The 23,345-nt window shown below is 44.4% G+C and overlaps 1 protein-coding gene and 1 pseudogene across 16 annotated transcripts in view; one reads left to right on the top strand and one right to left on the bottom strand.

Moving 5' to 3' along the window:
* The window catches only part of Matn2 (matrilin 2), a 134,150-nt gene that overhangs the window by 68,689 nt on the left and 42,116 nt on the right, over positions 1 to 23,345 (bottom strand). For all 16 annotated transcript variants that reach the window (XM_087190651.1, XM_087190655.1, XM_087190659.1 and 13 more), the window contains 2 exons: positions 16,100 to 16,669; positions 4,432 to 4,554 (listed from right to left, as the gene is read on the bottom strand). In XM_087190651.1, the coding sequence (XP_087046777.1) occupies positions 4,432 to 4,554; positions 16,100 to 16,669 (693 nt within the window). The remainder of the gene's footprint in view (positions 1 to 4,431; positions 4,555 to 16,099; positions 16,670 to 23,345) is intronic.
* Positions 7,827 to 9,874, top strand: LOC147824074 (coiled-coil domain-containing protein 152-like; annotated as a pseudogene).

The raw sequence follows: 23,345 nt of genomic DNA, 5'->3' as shown, positions 1-23,345 counted from the left end.
CTGTAGATGCTGTTTATTGGGTTGAGGCATTTCCTTTTTATTCCTACTTTGCTGAGAGTTTTATCATGAATGATTTAGATATTGTCTATTACCTTTTTTTGCATCTATTGAGATGGGTTTTTTTTACCTTGTTAATATGGTGAATTTTAATTTTTGAATGTTAAGTCAACCTTTAATTCATGAGATAAACCATTTTTGGTCTTAATATATTGTTCTTTTTATAAACAGTATTTGATTCTACTTGCTAAAATTTTTGTTAAGAATTTTTGTGTCTAAATTCATGAAGGTTATTGGTTATAGTTTTTCTTCCTATCTCTATAATGCAACTGTTTTTCTGGCTCATGCTCCTTTAAATTAACATAAAAGCTATTAAATCACTTATATAGCTTGGAAAAAACACTTCCAGGAATATTTCCAAAGCACAAGAGCAGTAAAATCCATTTGGTATGGTTATTGAGACAGAAAAAAGAGAATTGAGAAATCTGTATAAGAAAGTTTACATTTTCTGCCAAATGAACTTTTATAAATGTTGCATTTACATAGCTTCCAGATAAATTAAATGTTCCAAAAAGGAGGGAAAATTCCTTGCTTAAAAGGCGTATAAAGAAAAAGCAGGCATGTGGAGAGGGGGAACATTTCAGCTGCATGCATTAGTACACACCTGTAACCCCAGCACTTGAGCCCAGCCTGGGCAACTTAGCAAGACCCTGTCTCAAAAAATAAAGAAGAAAGAGTTGGCGATGTAGCTCATTGCTAAAGCCCTGGGTTCATTCCTCAGTACTGAAAAAGGGTGGGGGACACATTTCATGAAGTTTTCTTTTCACCATCTTTTTTTAAATGAGGAAAAGGACGTAAACTTCTATTGTTCTAGCACTATACTAGAGCTTTTGTATATGTCTCATATAATGCTACTGGAATAGGAAAGATTTTTTTTTTTTTGTACCAGAGATTGAACTCAGGGCCTTGCGCTTTTGAGACAGGTGGCAGCACCACTGAGCTAAATCCTTGGCCCTAGGAAAGATTTTTTGAAAAGCAGAAGGAATCCATAATGTTGACTCCCAGTACTGTAATTCCAAATTGCCCATATGAGCAGACCTCAGAAGGTAAGACTCTTCAATGCCCTTGATCTAAAGCCCTGCTCTTGGAAAGTATGATTCTTTTTTTTTTTTTTTTTTTGGTTCCAGGAATTGAACTTGGGTCCTTGCACCTGCAGAGAAAGTATGATTTTTGAATGCATTTTCTTTTAAACAGAAGGCCACCCAAAAGAGGGTTACCTGGACAAGGAAGAGACCCAAAACCAGGGCATCTAAGGATGAGTTTATACTTCCCTTGAGAACGACAAGATTAATGAGGATAAGTGGAGTGGGTGGAACAACATTTTTCAATAACTGAAAGACTTTCTCTTTTTATTTGGATTAGGAAATAACTTTCATGACATATGGCTTCAGATGGCAGAAACAGGATCAAAGGGGAAAACTGCAGAGTAGGATTTTAGCTTACCCATTCATCCAGGCCAACTGGATAAAGGATCCAGGTCCTTTGCAATGAGCTGGTTCTTAAGAGCTATCGCCCATCTAGAACACGCATAAGGGACAGAATTCTAGGGTCCTGAAGGAGGGGGAGTTAGACGTCTGAGACAATGCCCATTACCACTCAAAGAATCTGTGAATCACCTGTGTCTGCCTCCGATCTCCACACGGGCACAATCGAATAGAAAGTGGTGGAGATACATGTGGCATATACGTGAAGTGTGCATGTGTTTGAAGGCAGCTGCCCAAGGGGCCTCCCTCACACAATCATTTTGTGCAAGAACAGCTGTTGGCAGTGGACTTGGGGAACCAACAACCAGTTGCATGTGGGTCCTGGTAAATTAGCTCTGATCTCTTCAGTATCTGTGGGCTGTGGGCCCGTCTGTCCTAGGCTTGGAGAAGGTCCCTAGTTGCGGGCCTGCCCTGCTGCCATCTAGGGGCCCTCGAGGATCATGGGATGGTATCAAACAGTGGCTAACAAGTAGGACAGGACAGGATTTGGATGCTGGTTGGGGCACATTGCTAGCCATGTGACCTTGGGTAAATTTTTGTTCCTTATTTTCCCTATGTGTACACCGAGGGTGATGACACTACTTTAAAGGCTCATTTTGAGAATGAAATGAGACAACAGATGCAAAGCACCAGGGGAGCTCCTGGCACACAGTAAACTGAGGAGAAGTGGTTATGGTTAGGTCTGTCAGCCTGACCTGTGGCTGCAGGCACTGGTGGCTTTGATGACCTGGCTTGTTTACTTAATTCACCCCCAGGCAAGAACAGAAGCTGCAAAACGTAAGCAGTGCTGCTTACACGGGCTGACAGGGACCTTGAGGTAAGTAGTATCTGTTACTGCCTGTCTCATTATACGGGTGAGGAAACTGAGTCAAGGAGTTCCAGTAACCAGCTCAGGGTAAGACAGCCACATCTGGTAGATGATAAAGTCAGGATCCACGTGGCAACCAGGGAACACCAAGGTCCTGTTCTTCCCACAAGACCTCAGGCACTCCAACTTCGGGAACGAAGAAGAGTGATTAATATGATCTTTTCCTGACAGAGAGGGAACTGTGCATATATTAAGCTAAGTCTGCTGCTGAAGAGAAAGGGAGCTTAGCTGGTACAGGCTGGCTGGCGGGCTGGCCAGATGGGATGCCCTGTTCCAGCTCCCGTCCTCCCGCAGGCCAGGCCTTCCCCTTGCCCCCTCACCGCCTGAGACTACTGACCTCAGAGTGTGGCCATGTGGGTCAGAAGCTCTTCGAAATTCCACACCAGTTGACCCAGAATCTCTGAGGTGAGCCTAGCAGTCACTTCCCAGCTGGTTTCTGGTTCTGGAGTTTGAGAGCCAATGTCCTGAAATCGGCCCCTCCTCCACCTGGGCCTACTGCTCTCCCCTAAGCCTGTGTCTAAAGACCAGGCTTCAAGGTCGTCTATGTCCAGGGACATTAGGGCCTGCATGGGACCCAGGCAGGGCTGCTACTGAATTCAGAGGGACAGCTTTTTCTGTTTTCAGTTGGTGTGGGAATTCCTCTGGCTTGGCTAAGCTGGAGCATGGAAAATAGACATTGGCAGCCACCCAGCTCCCAGCCAAGCACTGGAGATGGGACAAGGAGAGGAATTCCTTGTGCTGGTAAGAAGGGAAGGGCAGGAGGAGTGGGCAAGATGGTGGGGTGCTGAGCATCCCCGAAGAGGACAGGGATGGCTAAGGAACTCAGGTTGCTTGCTGAGCAGTGTGTAAGATGAATTGAGATGGCCTTTCCAAGGCCTCCCAGTTCTTCAATAAGTTCTATTAAACCCAGGAGTATTTTCGGGGAGTGATTTTTATGGTGGACACTGAAGAAGCATCAGAACTTCGAGTAGGAGACAAGGGTGATGGATATCAGCTGCGCTGAACATGGTCGTGCGATCTGAGAGGGACCAGAGAGCACAGAGTGCCCAGGCCTCAGAGTCCGGAGGGCTCCAGAGCCCCAGAACCGGAAGGAGGCAAGCAGATGTTCCCTAATCTTGGGGAGCAAGGGACCTCCAGCCAAACACTCAATCCTAAAAGTGAGAAGAAAAATGGAAAATGTGGTTTGCCTCTATAAATACAACATTAATTACAGCCATTTGTACAAACTGTTTCCCATTAATGTTTAATTGCTTGCCGTGTGGTATAATAACAATTATGCATTGCATAAGCTACATGTCAGATGAGCTGAGTTCGTGTGCTCCATGGGGCTTGGCTTCCTGAGGCCTTGCTTGGTAGCCTGGCTGTCTGCTCATGGGGACAATGGCTACACTCACAACTTAAGAAGTAAGGGTACCTACTCGATAAATGGAGGTGATTCCGTCCTTCAAGAGGGAAAATACCCCTGATATCTGCTAGCTCAAACATCAGTATATTGGCTACTCCTTGGGGCTTGGCCAAAAAAGGAGAATGTGAATTCTAACTCTTTATATCTATTCCCCCCATTTTTTTAAATTTAGGAGACCAATAAAGTGTCCTCACCAAAACAAACAGATCCCTACACAACCCTACAACAGAACCTGCAAAACCATTCCAGCTAAGGTTAATAACTCCTCCCAAGCCCAAGCTTTAGAGAAAATAAAACAGGAAAATAGTTCCTCCAGGTGCAGTTAATACAGACAGTGGATGAAAAGGCTCTTCAGTGGCTCCCCTGGGAGAGGCTGAGAGGGGAGGGCTCCAGCTCACTTGAAAAGGAGCTGTTTCCAACGATCTGCCACCCTCTGCTTTACAGCTGACAACGTGCCAGGCTCTGACCAAAGCCCAGTGATGGCTGAGTGGGGGTGGGGTCAACATAAAACCTTGTTTCTGTCCTTGGGGAGGTGGTGAGTGGGTTGGATGAGGAACCTCAGATGAGTAAAATGAGCCCAGCGAAGACAGCACAGTGTGTTAGCAAAGCAAGCTTACTTCTGCAGGTCTTCTGATCCACGTTGAGAATGTACCCTTGTTTGCACCTGCAGACATACGAGCCGGGCGTGTTGATGCAGAAGTGGGCACAGTTGTGCTCCAGGATGCTGCACATGTAGACGGCTGAAAGGGAAGACACAGGAAGTTAAGGGGGCCATGATGCCTTCCTGAACCTCCTTCCTGCCAGCAAGCATGGATTCAGAGCCTACACTGCAAACAAGCTGTAGTCCCTACCCTTAAGGGGGTTTACAGTCTAATGTAGACAAGAGAGTATCAGATAAATGGCATCAGCAACATACAAAGGGCCATGTAGTGCAGGGTCAAAGGGAGATGACGTTGCTGGGCACCCAGGCACATGCCTGTCATTCCAGCACTGAGGAGACTGAGGCAGGAGGATCCATGCAAGTTTGTGGCTAGCCTGGACTATATTCATAACAGTAGTGAGACCCTGTCTCAAAGGGGAAGGAGGTTGTTATGCTGAACTACCATATATGAAATTGCTGATATCTGGTTGTTTTTAACCTACACAAACAGAAATTTCCAATTCAATTTAATAATAACACTTGGAGGCAGGAAGATCAGAAGATGCTTTGGTTGATGTGTAGATGTTCAGTAGGCAGCAGTGGGGTGGGAGGAAGTGCTATCAATTAAATGAGGGTGTGCTGAAGAACCAATAGTTTCCTAGGATCATAAATTTTAAAATAATGGATTTTTTTGAACATGTAAAAGTATAAAAAAAAAGTTACAAAAATTTTTTGGAGTAACAATGCATTCACATGTTTCATACTGTCATACTTTTTATGGCTCAATTTAGAATATTTCTGTATTTTGTTTCTGAAGTACAGTACTTCAGCTTTCAGATGCAGACTGTTGCATAAGTCTGTCTGGAGCCCACAAGATTCTCTTGTTTCCACATCTTAATTTATGACTTCCTTCAACATAATGCGAGTTGAGAACATTTAAAATTAACAAGCATCAGTGCACACAGAACAAGTTATGCAAGAGTTCTCATAAACAGAAAAGATACCTACATGCAGAAAATAATTGGTTTTTTGTTTGGTTTTTTTTGGTACCGGAGATCGAACTCGGGTCCTTGTGGTTGCGCAGCAGGTGGCGAAACCACTGAGCTAAATCCCCGGCCCTGAAGAAAATAATTGTATGAAGCTAAAATAAAAGAAACACTCAAAAGCTAAGAAACAATCCCATTCATTTAGCCTTAGAAAAACTCAGCTACAGATGAAATTTATCCGTATATGTGGCTTAAATCTAAGTAAGAAGTATGGTGGGCAGTAAATGAGATAGGGGGATAAAACTGTTTTATTTCATAGTAGTACAATTTAGAAAGTATTGTTCTGAGTTTATGGCTGTTTTAGCTCCCACAAATAACAAATACAAATAACATTAGGAAGGTTTGCTTATTGAATCCAATCATCATTTTTACTACCGAGTGAAATATACATCTTGTTTGTAACCCTGAGCCTTTTTTTTTGTACCAGGGATCGAACTCAGGACCTTGCACTTGCCAGGCAGGTGCAGAACCACTGAGCTAAATCCCCGGCCACCCTGAGCCATTTTTGAAACTCTTTATATAAAACGGGGATACAAATAGCACCATGAGGGCCTTGTGAGGGTTAAAGTAGCCAAGATGGTAAAATGCTTAGAACAGTACCCAAGGGTCTCCAGGGAAGGCTGGGTACCTCTTAACCATTTTATAGTGAAAGAAAAGTATCCTGGTGTTTTACTTGATGTATTTAGGTGCATCCCATATATACTGATCTTGGGCTTGAATTTTCACTGCACATTAATCAGGTTCTATCTATATTGATCCTTGTTTTGCATTTCATGAAATCAAAAACCCACTCCAATGTGAGAGATGTCAAAACATGTGATGACACGTATAGCTGATCCTTGCTATTCACAGATTCAGTGTTTGCAAATTTGCCTACTCAAATTTCTTTGTAACCTCAATCAGTACTGGTAGCACAGTCATAGGCCTTCGTGAACATGCTCAGAGAGGTGAAAAATTTGTCACCTGGTGTTCATGTTCTCAGCTGAGGTCAAACACCCTGTTTTCTTTTTCTTTTTTTTTTATTACCAGAGATTGAGCTCGGGTCCTTGCACTTGTGAGGCAGGAGGCGGAACCACTGAGCTAAATCCCCGGCCCCACCCTGTTTTCTTGATTAAACTTTCACATTCCATACTGTAAACAAGTGTCCTTTCCATGGTCTATTTAGTGTCATGCTTTTTACATTTTTGTGCTTTTTATAGGTGACTTTGCAGTTTGAAATGGTGAAGTGCTATCTAGTGTTCCTAGGTCCAAAAAGGGGATGATGTGCCTTTTGGGAAAAATATATGTTAAAATAAGCTTCATTCTGGCACAAGTTACATCTTTGTTAGCTACTGAGTTCAATATTAATGAAGAATTTATATTGAATAAATTGTCTTTAAATTGAAACACATATAAAGCAAAGTGACAGGCTGATCAGTTGACAAAAATGTCATATGACTAGAGGTTCACAGGAACCTAAGCCCGCTTTCACCTAGGATCAGTAGGTCAGGATTCCTTATTTCAGCATTCACAGTGATGCTATAAAACAATATCACCTTCAATAATAAGAATCAGCTGTCTTAGACTGGATCGATGCTGGTAGATCTAGTCTACCTTTTTTTTTTTTTTTTTTTGGTATTGAGGATCAAACTCGGGACCTTGTGCTTGCGACGCAGGCGGCGGAACCACTGAGCTAAATCCCTCACCCATAGTCTACCTCTTTGATTGCTTTATCCACTGGTCATGTGGCCATTCTTACTTTATTTAGTCCTTTCTTGGCTGGTCAACACTCAGCTGGTTTCCAGCGTTTCGCTCTCACAAGGCTGAGACAAGGCAGCATTCCCAAGCGCATCTCCCGGAGAGCCCGTGCAACCATTCCTCCAGGTTGGGGTCCCTGCTTCAACAGCTGTGGCCTCAGTGCCTTCCAGCAAGGCTCACACCAGCAAGGCATGAAAGGGGCATTCCTAGCCCCTCCAAATTACCACACTGTAAGTTTCTGACAATGATGCCTTCTGTTACGATTTATATCTGGATGCCCCCCAGAGCCTCATGAGCTCAAAGGTGGGGCTTTTGGAAGGTGACTGGATTATGGGGGATTCTAGCTTGCTTGCTATGAGAAGCCAGGGTCTGGGGGGAGGAGGAGGGTCACTGGGGGGCAGAAGGAGTTCATCTCCCTCCCCAGCTCCTCCCTGGACCCCTCTCTGTTTTCTCACCGTGCAGTGAGCAATTCTCCTCCTCCGCCAGGCCCCTCTGCCACGCCGCCCTGCTTTGGAGCCAGTGGAATATGAACTGAAACCTCCGTAAACTGAGCCAAAATAAGCTTCTCCTCCTTTCATTTGCAGGTGTGGGGTACTGTGTCAACCATGAACCCTGGAAGGCTGCTGAGGTCAGCACCCCCAGGACCTCACCAAGCGGCACTGGCCCCGAGGTGAGGACAGCAGTGTGGCAACCAGGTGGCCAGGTTCCACAGCAGTCACCCGCCGTGCAGGCTGGGGGTTAGCCTGGTGCCGTCTCCTTATAGGACCCTGTCCCAGCAGGTACGACGACGGGGATGTGAGGCCCAAAGCAGCACAGTGGGGTGGAAGACGACTTCCGCAAATGTAGTCCCTGGAAACTCAGCTACTGTGACTCGCCTGAGCCACTTCATTTCTCCAAACTCCACTTTCTTTACCAGTCAGACGGAGACAGAAGAACTACTGCACAGGTTTGGGAGTGGCAGCTTGTTGCTAAGGTTTATCCTGGTCATGCTCCATTTAAAAAGAAAACCAGAGGGGCCGGGGATTTAGCTCAGTGGTTTCGCCGCCTGCTGCGCAAGAACAAGGACCTGAGTTCGATCCCCAGTACCAAAAAAAAAAAAAAAGAAAAAGAAAACCAGATTAATTGAGGTGGGGGAGACTTTGAGGAACCAGGAACAACAGCAATTCAAGCATGGATCAAAGTAGTGAAGAACGTACAAAAAAGATTAGCAGTGTGAATATTGACAAACTTATAAAGGATTTTTCACAGATAGAAAAGAAAATGATAGAAACCAGTGGAAAGAATAAGATACTGGGGCCCGGGATTTAGCTCAGTGGTTCCAGCTCCTGCCTCGAAAGCGCAAGGTCCCGAGTTTGATCAACGGTACCAAAAAAAAAAAAAAAAAAAAGAATAACATACTGGAAATTCAGTTGGAAAAGAGTACCTGTTTACGGGCCAGGGATTTAGCTCAGTGGTTCCGTCGCTTGCCTTGCAAGCGCAAGGACCCGAGTTCGATCTCTGGTACCAAAAAACCAAAAAACAAACAAACAAACAAAAAACAAGAGTACCTGTTTACTAAAAGTAATGCAAACAAAGGAAGCCTCAATTTAAAAAGAATGTGCTGCTCTTCATGATATGATAAAAGGGCTACAACAGACCACTGAATATCAACACAATTTGAGAGGTGAAAATGAACAACTAAAAAGAAATGCTGATATGACAAGGGAAAAGCTGAAATCTCACAAACAGGACTATAAGAATAATATTGCCAAACTTGTACATGAAATGAAAATCAAAGAGGAAGAGCATAAGATAGAAATAAGCAAACTTTATCAAGATATGCAGAAAAAAGTTGAATTAAATGAAGAAAAGCACAAAGATCTAATAAAGAAAAAGAAGATGGAAATCTCAGAGTTAAATGCAAAGTTAATAACTCAAGAAAAAGAAAAGCAAAATGAAATAATGAAACTACAGCTGGAGTTTGATGCTAAACTAGCAAGAGTTCAGACTAAATCAAAACCATATCCAGATGCTACTATTTCCCCACAGAGTATCTACAGAAGGAAGCTGGAACATCTTCAGGAAGAAAAAAACAAAGAGATTGAAATTCTTCATAATACCATTCACAATTTGGAGCAGCACCTTTCTACTGGCAAAGATTCTCACCTTAAACGTAGACGATTTTGAGTATAACAGTAAATTCATTAATTACTCTTTACTTTTTTTAAAGCAACTGAAAAATTCACTTCCATTTTCAACATAAGTATACTGCCTAAATAACCTAAACAATAAATGAGACAGCTTTTTAAAAAAAATTTTTAAATAAAAAAGAAAAAGAAAACCGGAATCAGGAGGCTGTGACTTGGTGCAATGGAAGAGCACTGGGTTAGGAGCCAGAAGCCTGTGTTCCCATCCCCCTGCCTCGTGGGACAGCTGAGTGGAGTGGCCCTTCCAGTCCTGCTCCTCTGCCTGCATAATAAAGGTATGAATGGTCTCAGGGACCCTCTGCACAGACCTGATATTTAGTCAGTATAGCACCCCGTTTTCTAGAAATGACCCTTCTTTTTCATCACATTGCCTGACAATTGTGGGAACTGCCTGCCAGGCGTGGTGGTGCAACACCTGTAATCTCAACACTCCGGAGGCTGAGGCAGGCGGATCGCTGAGAGTTCGAGGCCAGCCTGGGCTATATACTGGGTTCAGGGCCAGGGTGAACTTCAGGGAGACCCTGCCTCAAAAAATAAAAAAATTTGTTGGAACTGCCTAGTGGTCTGAGGTAGTCCCAGTCCTGGCCACTATTGGTTGGTACAGTGTTTGACAATCAGTCTTTAGTTGGTGTTTAGGAACTCACACTTAGCAAAACAGGGGGCTAAAACTGAAAGCAGGTAAACCTGGGGGCCCCCAGGGCCATGAATCCTGCCCCATGGACCAGAAAAAAAGGGACCAGATGAAAGCAGGCCACTCAGTACTCCTATTCAAATTTCCATGGATGATGTCATACAGTCCCCTCTTTTTCAAAGTTAGTTCGAGTTGAATTCCTCATTCTTTCAGCCAAACGAGTCCCAAACGTTTTCACTAAACAGAATAAAATCCTTCCATGTGACAATGAGTGCCGAGTAACTGCAAGAGCATCTGGGCCTCCTGCCTCGCTCCTCCAGGGCCAGGCCTCCGCAGTGTGACATAAGGGGACACGACATCCTGCCTCCTCCTCCAGCCTGCGGGTCCTGGTCCTGGTGGTTCCCTTTCCGGGGTCTTCCAGGTTTAAATTCAATCAAGGCTTTGTGTTCAGAAGGAGGAATAACTGACCAGCAGTCTATGTCATTGACAAGATTAGAGTTTTTTCAATTAGGAAATATAAAGACAATTTTTTTTTAAACAAATTCTTGAATGACTCAGAATGTTGAACAAGGTGGGGTGGTCTAGGGATCTTGAAAGGAACAGTTACTGGGTAGATGAAGCCACCTCTGTGTGGCCAGTCTGGTCTCCCCACTTTACAACAGGGCCTCAAAGAGGAGCAGTGAGCATAGACTTTGCCCAGTCGATCAGGGTGTGTCTTTGGAACACTATTAGGGCCTGGAATTGTGCCCAGCCTGGGTGGGGCAGGGCTATTAGAGTAGGAACACTAGCTCTAGTTCCAAAATGCCAGACAAAGCTGATAAAGCTGGCAGCAAGGGCTTAATTAAGAGCAGCCCGTCCAGGTTATGATGAGTCAGTCACCTGAATGCCAAGGACAGGCAGGCAGTTTTCAGACAGTGAGACTCGCTGGGTGGTGAAACAGGCCACACCCAGGGTGTGGGGGCCTTGGTCATCTCCCAGACAAGACCTCAATTCATAGCACGCCTGGCCTGCAGGTCTCTCTGGTGGTCTCCGGGGTGGCCTGAGAATGCGACCTGAGGATTCTCCCTTACTGTGGCTGCTGCGGGAGGTCACCACCTACCAGTCCAAAGCTGCCACTGTGCCCAGGCTCAAGGCCACATGGCCAGCAAGAGCCCCGGCCGGGACCCTCACCCTGAGCACCCTGGCTCCCGAGCCAGTCGCCAGTTGCTCAGTGGGGCTCTGTAGTGATCACAGACACTGCCTGCCTCCTGCGGTCCGCAGATCCGGCCTCACTTTCCGGTTCCGCCTGTGGTCTTCCGCCCTGCGCCCCTGTCCTCACTGGCTGCGCAGCTGCCACCATCTGGTGCTTTTTGAGCTATGGCTCAGGACCCCCTTATGGTCATGAAATTAACTGAGAGAACTGGGACTAGCTTCTGCATTTAAAAAATAAAATGAAGCAGAAACAAAATTGAAAGTATCATTCTTTGCCTGGATGATTCCAGCTGTCCATCCTACACATCTCTCTCAAGCTGCTTTCAAGTCCGTGTAGCACATAGTGCTCACACACAGCTTCTGGCATTCAGGTGACTCATCATAACCTGGGCAGCTACTCTTACTTAAAAGCACTTGGTGCCTGCTTTATCAGTCTGTCTGGCATTTTAGAGCTGGAGCTGGGCGCCTGTTTCAACTCCAGCACTTACAGTTCTATGATCTTGGACAAGTTATTTAACATCTCCGGAGATCTTCTGAACATCTCCATTTCCTCTTCTGTAAAGTGGGAATGTTTTTTGTTGTTGTTGTTGTTTTTTGGTACTGGGGACTGAACTCGGGACCTTGTGCTTGCAAGGCAGGCAACAGAACCACTGAGCTAAATCCCCAGTCCAGTAAAGTGTGAATGTTAAGTGCACCTGTTTCACAGGTTAGATGGATGAATAAGATGAGTTAACATTTGAAACGTGATCAAAATATATGGCAAATGCTAAAATTTTAAAAATTTGTTACAGTAAAAGACACATTGCCAGGGGCCGGGGATTTACCTCAGTGGTTTCGCTGCCTGCTGCGCAAGCACAAGGACCCGAGTTCGATCCCTGGTACCAAAAAAAAAGACACACTGCCATTTATTTATCCTCTCAAAATCTTCCCCTTTGCTTCAAACACATTTATCCTATGGTTCTTGCCCCTTTCTGAAGCAATTCTGGACATTCTCTTTCATGAGTGTCTTTACTTATTCTACTGGGAATCAGGTGATAGCCCACTATAGTTTTTTGGGTTTTTTTGTACCAGGGATTGAACTCAGGACCTTGCGCTTTTGAAGCAGGCAGTGGAAACACTGAGCTAAATCCCTGGCCCTCCCACTGTGGTTTTGATTTGCATTTCCCTGACAACTGATGATACTGGTTGCTCTTCCATGTATTTGTTGGCCATTTGTGTAGATTACTTTAAGAAACTGTGTTTTTATCTGAAGAGCACAGGGAAGACATAGGGGATTTTAAGTTAGGAAGGTCACATGCTGCTGGCAAGTGCCATACAACAGAAAGGCAGGCTCATAAAAACATTATGATGTATCGACTACCTTTTTCACTGGATCTGGCACCATGTGACTTCTGGCTCTTCCCCAAAGTCAAAATGACCACAAAAGGGAAAGGTTCTGAATTGATTCAAGACATCAAGACAGCCATGAGAGCACAACTAAAGACATTCACAAAGAGAACTTCTGAAAGTAAGAACCACAGTATAAATGTGTTTGAACCTGGGGATGGAGATATTTTGAGGAGGATTAATGCCAATGTGTCTTTTACTGTAATGATTTTTTAAAAATTTAAACATTCACCAAGTTTCCGTTACACTTCATATGCTAATAGCTCAAAAAAGCACAAGGATAGTAGGGAGTAATATTATCACTCCCCATTCAAGGCTCCAGGAGCCCTAGGAAGACCCACTCCTTCTTTGGCCCAAGCCCCCAAGTCCCGGGGGCTCCAGGGCCCCTGCTGTGTACACTTTGCACATCAGACACCCCTTGTTCTGGGAAGAGGCTTCTTGCCAGCGGTGTGCAACCCTCCAGACGAAGAGTTTAAGCTCTGGATCTCTAGCTCTGCTACCTGAGGCTGCTTACTATTTCTACGCCTCAGTTTCCACTTCTGTAAAATGAGAATAATAACAGCACTTGCCTCATAGGGCCACGTTAAGTATTAAATAGAATAATGTACAGGAAGTATCCAGCACAGGACAAGATTAGTTGTCACCAGCAGGATGTAGCTCAATGCGTCAGGAACAAACCTCAGATTGTCTTCTACAACTTGGAAGATGCTCCTCACTGATGTCTGGGGATTGATGTATAGATCAAAACTGAGGCCAGCAGCCAGGGATTGTGGCACACGCTTGTAATCCCAGCACTCTGGGAGGCTGAGGCAGGAGGATCGAAAGTGGAAGACCAGCCTGGACAATTTAGTGATTTAATGAGACTCTGTCTCAATATAAAAAAATTAAAAAGGACTAGGGATGTAGCTTAGTGCAGAGGCCCTGGGTTCAGTTTCCAGTGCTAAAAAACCAGAACACCCGAGACCAGCTGCCTTGCCCGCTGATCCTCAGTTTGATATACACACAGCACACACTGAATAGAGCTCTACAGCTCCTATGCCTTGCACACCTCTACTCTCTGCAGGTAAGATGAAGCAAGTGGGGCTCGGAGAACACAGAGCATTCGCCCAGCATCAAGCAGTGGGAGTCTTCTCAGCCCACTGAGGCTGCAGAGTTTACTGTGGCCGGCGAATGCCAACCACAGAGCAGGTTCACCTGGTGAGGCTGGACTGAGGGGGCCACCATCAGAGAATGGTTCACCCTAGGAGAGGAACTTCCACTTCCCGGCATGCTGAGGAGTGAAAAGAGCAACAGATGGGATCAGGCCCTGCATCCCTGGCTGTGCATCCGGCTGATTCTCTAACAAGCTTGCTAATCTAAGAAATGAGGGACTGGATCGATCCTCCGCCCCACCTGGTTTCCCTGAGGATCCCATGCGAAAGCACCAGGGAAAGTGCTTAAGGAAGGTGAGTCACTGTGGTCTTTCCTGCTGCTGCCACTGCCGAGGAGGCTCTGGGGCCTCTTCAACCTCTCAGGACAGTGGATGAGGTCACTCAGCATTGCCAGGTCGGGGTGGGAGGGGGAGACACGGGATTCCTTTCTCCTCCGTGAGAATGAATGGGTTGGGACGATGCTCTCACTGCAACAAAGACTGGGGGCAAAAAGTCCCAGCAGCCTCTGAGCGCGGCTGCCTGGCCTTAAGGCACATAGCCAGTTCCTCCCTGCAGAGCCCACAGGCGGCAAGCGGGCTGGGCTGCACTGCAGGGCTCCTCCGCCCCACCGTTACCTTCCACTGCCTGTGCTCAGCAAAGCATCCCTCCAATGAATGTGCCAGCACCCCTGAGCACACTGTCATAAGTGTTAGGGGACCACTTTCTTTCCTTTTTCAATATTTCCAGGAAAGGAGGAACATAAATTCTGCAGAAGTCATTTAAAGTCATAAACCTTAAAAATGTTTGCAGCATGTTCTTCTGATTGAAGTTTTCCAGCTGACTCGGGCCATGCCACAGCACAACACAGCCTCTCAGTGGCGCCAGGGAAATGGCACTTTTGAATGTCTTCCAAGTGACATTGCAGAGAGAAAGGTTATTTTGCCTCCGTGGTATTGATTTCTTAAGTGAGTCTTTTGATTCTGAAGTCAAGAAAAAAATGGGGTCTCTGCTTTTTGAGGTTAGTTCTTGGCCAGGATTTCAAAAATACATCCTTTTTCTGACTCACTAAGGCTTCTATATCATGGGGAGTGGGGGTGTCGGGGTTTGTAACATTCTGAGAACTGGTCCTCAGAGGGACAGGATTCCCTCCTGGACAGGTGGTCAGGAGTCTGGCCCTTAGCTCATTCTTCACTCAGACTTCAGGGAAAGACTGGTCATTTAAAAATTAAAAATTAAAAAATTAAAAACAGACATTTCAGTCTGCACATAGTGCCGTACACCTGCAATCCCAGCACTCAGGAGGCTGAGGCAAGAGGATCACTGTGAATTCAAACTCAACCTAAACTGCATAGTGAGACCCTGTCTCAAAAAAAACCCCAAATAAATAAATAGTTTTCTTTTATTTCCCCTATGAAAGCAGCACGGTGGCTGGAGGGCACAAAGGACACTGCAGTAGATGAAGTGGGGTGGGAGAGCATTCCCCAGGTCAGGATGCACATTTCCGGTTATGAGGGACGAGAGTGGCATCTGAGTTGGATGGTGGGCCCCTGCCCTCCCAGAGGAGGAAGGGTGGTGAAGGCAGCCACAGGGCAGGAAAGCATGGAGAAAAGTGGAGGTAGTGCTAGGGTCAGAGGTCCATGGGAGCGGTGAGGGAAGGAAGACAGAAAGAAAACACACGGTGGCCGGGGATTTAGCTCAGTGGTGCCACTGCCTGCCTTGCAAGCGCAAGGTCCCGAGTTCAAGCCCTAGTACCAAAAAAAAAAGAAGACAGGAGGAGAAGAATGCAGCCCAAGGACCTGGGGAGGTGGCTTCCCGAAGAGGGGCCTGGGGTAGGAAGAGGGCCTGCTCCAGCAGGCAGGAGATACCAGGACCACGCCTTGGTCCTCCCCACACTCTGCAGCTCCTCAGTTGAGAAGATGCCCACTGCTAAACACCACCACAGGGCACAAAGGCTGTGGCATCCACACCATGCAAGGGGTGACACTATGACTTCCGACTTCCATCCCTCACCCTACTCCAACTCACAAGTCCCACCTCAAGGACTGCCAGGACAGCCCAAGTGCTGCCTATCTATGCTTGGCCCTGGGGTTACACGCACTCGGAGCCCTGAGCTCTTTCTCCACCGCACTGCTGCCACTGCAGTTACTTACTTATCTGTGAAATCACATGTTTAATAGCTGTCCCCCGGGACAAAGTGGAAACCCCAAACGAATACTGTGTGTGTGTTGGTCCCTGCTGCCAACCACTACCAGCAGAGCACCCAGGACACGGCAGCCCAGAGCAAGCACTTGAAGATGAGTGACCACCCCACAAAGAGCCACAGAGGAGCAGGACTTACTACACAACTTGTTCTGGAACACTGAGGTCAGCGACTCTATCTGGCTAAAGTTGGCCACCAAGAAGACATGGTCCTCGTGGGGTTCACTCCCAATAGCCTTGAGTGTGTTGAAGTCCACTTGGCCCACGCCAATGGCGAAGATCAGGATGCCCGTGTCCCGTGCCTTTGCAGCCACTTCAGCCACCGAGTCCTGTGGCCTCCCATCTGTCACAATCATTATGACCCGTGGCACATTCTCCCTGAGGGGCCGGGCCCCCTCTGCTTCTGAGAAGGCGATGTTCAGGGCATACTGGATGGCCAGCCCCGTCATGGTGCCCGTGGACAGATGCCGCATCCTCTTCACAGCCCGCTCCACCTCAGACTTCCTCTTGAAGGTCTTGAGGGAGAACTCATTCTTGACTGTGCTGCCATATTGGAGCAGCCCCACCCGGGTGACCTCAGGACCAATGTCCAGGAATTGCAAGATGTCCACGATGAACTCCTTCACCTTCGCATAGTCCTGGGTGTTGACGCTGCGGGAGCTGTCAATGATGAAGACCAGGTCTGCCCGCTTATTCTCGCAGGAGCTCTCTGAGAAAAGAAGAGAGGCCCAACATATTAGAAGACACTCAAGGACACAGTGAAATTGGCTATTTTTTGGAAATCTAGAGCTCATGACCAGCCCTCAAGTCTCCAGAGTTTTGGTTTTCCCTCCCCATTGGGGAAGTTATAAAGATATACATATATATATATATATATATATATATATGGAGAGAGAGATATTACAAATAGGATATATTTTGCAAGATAAATAAACATATGAGTTATTAGTCCTAGAAAGTCACCAGTACGGCCCATAGATTCCAATATGTTGTACTGTCATTGTCATTGTCATTTAATTGTAGGAACTGTCTGATTTCTTCTTTAATTTCCTCTGTGACCCATTGGTTATTCAGAAATGTTTTGTTCAATTTCCATGTGTTTATGAAATTCTTGTGGTTTCTTTTGCTATTGATCTCCAATTTTATCACACTATGGTCTGATAATATACACGGGATATCTTCAATTCCTTTGCATTTACTTAAACATTTTCTGTGAGAGAGTATGTGGTCCATTTTGGAGAATGACCCGTGTGCAGTTGAAAACAATGTGTATTCTGATATTGTGGGGTGGAACACTCTGCAAACATGTGTTAAGCTCATTGTTCAAGAGTTTGATTGAATTCTAGTATTTCGTTTTTTCTTTTTTGTCTAGTTGATCTATTTATTTGTGACAGTGGGGTATTGAGTTCCTCCACTACTATTGTATTAGTGCTTATTTGATTTTTCATGTCTGTTAGTACTTGTTTTATACTGTTGGCTGTACTAGTGTTTGGTGGATATATATTTATGATTGTTATCTCTTCCTGTTGGATTGTTCGTTTTACAAGGATGTAGTGTCCTTTGTCTCTCTTAATCAGTGTTGGTTTGAAATCCACTTGATCTGCAAAGAGGTTAGCTACTCCTGCTTTTTTGGGGGTTCCTGTTGCATGGAGTATTGTTTTCCACTCTTTAACTTTCAGTCTATGAGTTTCTTTTTTAATTAAGTGTGTTTCTTATATACAGCATAATGTTGGATCTTGCTTCTTGACCCACTCTGCCAGTCTATTTCTTTTGATTGGTGAATTGAGACCATTAACATTGATGGTTATAACTGATATGTATTGACTTATCATTGTCATGACTTTTTCTTTTTATTGGATTCTCCCCCTTTGCATTTAATTTCTTGTCATGCCCAATGGATTCATTGTCCTGGGCTTCCTGGGGCTGTGATCCTCATCTTTTCCTAGGATACTGTCTAAAATTTTCTGGAGTGCTGGTTTGATATTCATGACAATGACAATACAACATATCAGAATCTATGGGACACAATGAAAGCAGTCTTACGAGGGAAATTCATAGCAGTGAATACTCATATGAGGAAAACAGAGCAAGCTCAATTAAAAAACCTGATGCCGAACCTCAAGCTTCTAGAAAAAGAAGAGCAGGACAAACCCAAAGCTCATACAAGGGAGGAAATTATAAAGATCAGAGGAGAAATCAATTCAGTGGAGACCAAGAGACTGATACAAAAAAATCAATGTGGCAAAGAGTTGGTTCTTCAAAAGAATAAATAAAATTGACAAACCCTTAGCCAACCTTATCAGGAAAAGGAAAGCAAAGGCCCAAATCCATGCAATTAGAAATGAAAAGGATGAAATTACAATGGACCCAGCAGAAATCCAGAGGATCATCAATACCTACTTTGAGAATCTATACACCAATAAGATGGAAAACACAGAAGAAATGGACAGATCCCTAGATATGTATAAATTACCAAAGTTGAACAAAGAAGACCTAAAAATTCTAAACAACCCAATACCATCAATGAACTTGAAAATGTAATTAAAAATTTACCAACTAAGAAAAGCCTGGGGTCCTGATGGCTTCACTGCTGAATTCTATAAGACATTTAGAGAGGAACTGCTGCCACTACTGTTTAAACTCTTCAATGAAATTGAAAGGGGAGCAATACTCCCAAATTCATTCCTGGAAGCAAGCATCACCTTGATCCCCAAAGCAGAGAAAGACCCAACCAAGAAAGAGAACTATAGGCCAATCTCATTAATGAACATAGATGCAAAAATCCTTAATAAGATACTGGCAAATAGAATGCAGAAGATCATCAAGAAGATCATACACCCTGATCAAGTGGGATTCATCCCAGGGATGCAGGGATGGTTCAACATACACAAATCAATAAATGTAATACACTATATAAATAAACCCAAGGACAAAAACCATATGATAATCTCAATAGATGCAGAAAAAGCATTTGACAAAATCCAACATGCATTTATGATAAAAACTCTACAAAAACTTGGAATAGATGGTCTCTACCTCAATCTGATAAAAGCCATCTATGAAAAACCAATAGCCAATATCATGCTAAATGGTCAAAAACTCAAATCCTTCACACTAAAATCAGGAACAAGATAAGGATGTCCACTATTGCCACTCCTGTTCAATATAGTTATGGAAACATTAGCCATAGCAATTAGATTAGAGAAAGAAATAAAAGGAATAAAGATAGGAAATGAAAAGTCAAATTATCATTATTTCCAGATGACATGATATTCTATATAGAAGACCCCAAGAACTCCACCAAAAGTCTTCTAGACTTAATAACCAAATTCAGTAGAGTAGCTGGATACAAGGTCAACACACACAAAACAATAGTTTTCCTCTACACAAACAACAGACTCACTGAGAGAGAAATAGGGCAAACAATTCCTTTCACAATGGCATCCAAAAAAACTGAAATACCTAGGAATCAACCTAACAAAAGAAATCAAAGACCTCTTCTCTGAAAGCTATAGCACTCTGAAAAGAGAGATTGAACATGATATCAGAAAAATGGAAAGACATCCCCTGCTCCTGGGTAGGAAGTATCAACATAGTGAAAATGGCCATACTTCCAAAACTGCTACATAGGTTCAATGCAATCCCAATTGATATCCCAGCAGCATACTTCATGGACCTTGAGAAAACAATCCAAAAATTCATTTGGAACAAGAAGAGACCTACAATAGCAAAAGCAATTCTAGGCAACAGAAACATGACAGGAGGTATCACAACCCCCAGCTTGAAACTATACTACAAAGCTATGGTGAAAAAAACAGCATGCTACTGGCAAAGAAACAGACCTGAGGACCACTGGAACAGATTAGAAGATGCAGAAACAACTCCAAACACACTCAGCCATCTCATCTTCGACAAAGGAGCCAAACACCCTCACTGGAGGAAAGATAGCCTCTTTAATAAATGGTGCTGGAAAAATTGAGCTTCAACTTGCCAAAGATTAAAACTAGACCTATATCTCTCACCATGCACTAAACTAAAATGGAAATGGATTAAAGATCTAAATATTCAAACAGAAACAGTGAACTAGCTGGAACAGAGGTTAGGTAGAACTCTTGAAGACAATGGTGTAGGAAAACATTTTAGGAACAAAACCTCAGTTGACCATAAACTAGCACAAACAATCAAAAAGTGGGATCTCTTCTTATTAAAAAGCTTCTGCACAGAAGAGAAACCACCAGCAGTGTGAAGAGACAACCCACAATGTGGGAAAAAATTTTCACCTGTTGTTCCTTAGACAAAGATCTACTATCTAGAATCTATAAAGAACTTAAAAAAATCAGACCTCCCAAATTTAAAGACCCAATCCAAAAATGAGCATCTGAAATGAACAGACATTTCTCAAAGAAGTAGAAATAGCAAATAAACACATGAAAAAATGTTCAACATCACTGGTCATTCGAGAGATGCAAATGAAAACAATGCTGAGATTCCATCTCACTCCTGAAAGAATGGCTGCTATCATGAAATCAACCAATAACAAATGCTGGCTGGGCTGTGGGGAAAGAGGAACCCTGCTCCACTGCTGGTGGGAGTGTAGACTGGTGCAACCACTGTGGAAATCAGTATGAAGATACCTTAAAGAACTAGGACTAGAAGTCCCATTTGACGCAGCTATTCCCCTGCTGGGTATCTTCCCCAAAGAGTTAAAAGAATCATACCATAGTGATATATGTGCACCCATGTTCATAGCAGCACAATTTGTAACAGCTAAAACTTGGAAGCAGCCCAATTGCCCATCAACTGGAGATTGGATAAAGAAAATGTGATTTTTTAATAAAATGGAGTACTACTCAGCCATAAGAAGTGAGAAACTAGAGACATTTATAGCTAAATGGATACACATTGAGGTGATACTCCAGTGAAATAAATAGGACAAAGATATGTAAATACTGAATAGTTTCTGTAGTGTGAAAAACTGAAAGTATAAATAAGGACTAAAAGGTATAATAGATAATGTGAAACAGAAAGAAAACTGGCAAAGGGGAAGGGGAAGTGGGAGGAGTAGGGTAAAGGAAAGGGGAATGGAATTAATATGAGAAAATGAAAAAATGGAAACAAAGTCTTTGTAAATAGGGAGGGATGGAGGGCTTGAAGGGAGGGCAGGGGAAGGGTGAAAAATAAGAACCAAGAGAAATTAAGTAAAGGTGCAAATTTCCAATGATGAATGTCATATTGTATACCTAAAATGTACCAATAAAATTAATTTTAAAAAAAGAAAAGCAAAGAAAGTCATCAATGTGGGCTGGGGATGTAGCTCAGCAGCACCACAAGTGCAAGGTCCTGAGTTTGATATTCAGTACCAAAAAAAGAAAGAAAGTCACCAATGCAGTTTTTAGGTGGCCAAACAGATGATCAAGATTCCATTTATTTTATTATTTGCTGCATGGGACAGAAGCTTGGCAGGGTGCTGCAGAGAATATAAAAGCTTACAATGGGGTCACAGCCAACCTGGGAAGATGTTAACTAATGGAACAATGAAACAATAGCTAAGGCGAAACTGGTTCTGACAACAGTTGTTAAGAGAACAGGGATGTTAGAGATGAGACAGGAGCTGCTTTCTGGATGCAGAGCATTTGGATTGGAAAGAAGAGATCCCTGAAGCAAAGCCCAAGAAGGAACAGAGGTGGTGGTGACAGAGTGGGTGGTGGGTGGGTGAGTAGTATCTGGAGTAGAAGGAACACTAGGAGTCAAGGCAGGAGTTAGCTGGAAAGGTAGGTGGAAGCCAGTTATAAAAGACTTAAATTCACACTGAGAAATCTGAACATGATGCCACAGATGACGAGGCATCTCAGCATTGTGTTAAGGATCTTGTGTCTCCTGTAGGGAAGTCACAGGACAAAGTCAGGGCTGGTCTGTAGCTCAGTGGTAGAGCACGCACTCGACATGCATGAGCTCCTGTGACTCAGATCCCAATCTGGGAGGCAGCAGTGGAAACGGAGAGAAAGGACTCACTGCAGAAACATTTGAATAAAGGACACAGTCAAACTAGAAAACCTTCTCCCTTGCCACCTTGACAACCACACTATACCGCCAGCACCCAAGCCACTTTGGGGTCCACAGACAAAATTCATCCCTCTCAGTTTCTAGGAGAGGGTGATACTGGACAGGAGGAGACGACTGGCCTCCTGGTGGGATTTCTCAGGGGTTATGAGCTACAGCCTGCAGCCTGCTATGGTTTGGATATGGTCGAGTGTGTTCTCCAGTGTCATATATCGGAATTTAATTCCCAGGGTGAGATACTAAGAGGGTGGAAACTTAACCCAACTCTGGCGCTTAGAGGTACAACCTTGGGAGGAGATTAGAATTAAACACTGGTGACTTTATAAGAAGAGGAAGAGCGACCAGAAGGGACAACCGCCCACTCACATGCTCCCTGTTTCTTGCCATGCGAAGCCCTTGGCTGCCTTGGAACTCTGCCAATAAGAAGCCCATTGCCAGATGCGGCTCCTTGACCTCGGCCCAGAATTATGAGCCACAATAAACCTACATTCTTTGTTGAGTTACCCGGCCACAGGTATTTCCTTACAGTAACAGCAAGTCGACTAACATGCTGCCTTCAGTAGAGCCTGGTTCCCTATTCCCCTTTCCCACCCCCTTCCCAGACTTTGTAGCTAAATCAGGATTTGAAAGCGATCCCAAATGCCTACCCTAAATCTCAATCACCACAGCTGTAAGAAAGAGACAGCCAAAAACGAAACAGTGAAGCCAGTCATAAAAATGGGAAACAGGAAAGGCCCATGAGCTCATCCTGCCCAGGCCAGCTTGCCAGGCTATGACTCCTTGGCCTGCATGCATGCACCTCATCGCTGAGCCCGGGCTGCCCACTGCAGAGGAGGAGGTGCCCCAAACACCAGGAGCCCAGCTGGAAGCCAACCTGCATGCCATCATGGGGACAGTGTGAATCCAAGGTGAATGCTCAGGCAACCCAACAAATTGGCTTTGAGGACCCAGAAAGATCGACATAAAATCTGACATTTGTGGGATGTTTTAAATTCTTTTTTCCAGAGTCCTTTCGTCACAATGGCCTCATTTTTTTTTTTCTTTTTGGTACTGGGGATCGAACTCAGGACCTTGTGCTGACAAGGCAGGCGGCGGCACCACTGAGCTAAATAAATGCCCCACCCTCCCAGTGGCCTCATTTCCTTTGCAGGATAAGCTATTGAGAAAATAGCCAGGAGGATCACGCCCATTGGCTGGATGAGAAAATGGAGACACAGGGAGTCTGAAAATCATAATTCAGAAAAAGAAAAATATTTAGAGATGACTTTCTGGGTAGTTCCAAGAATGTAAGGAAATGAGCAGGGAAAGAGCCAGTATGAAGCCAG

Source organism: Heterocephalus glaber, unplaced genomic scaffold (genome assembly GCF_053883595.1).
Source record: "Heterocephalus glaber isolate CG9 unplaced genomic scaffold, H.glaber_assembly_v1.0 deba00001555, whole genome shotgun sequence".
Taxonomy (NCBI): domain Eukaryota; kingdom Metazoa; phylum Chordata; class Mammalia; order Rodentia; family Bathyergidae; genus Heterocephalus; species Heterocephalus glaber.
This window is presented reverse-complemented; position numbering and strand designations above follow the sequence as displayed.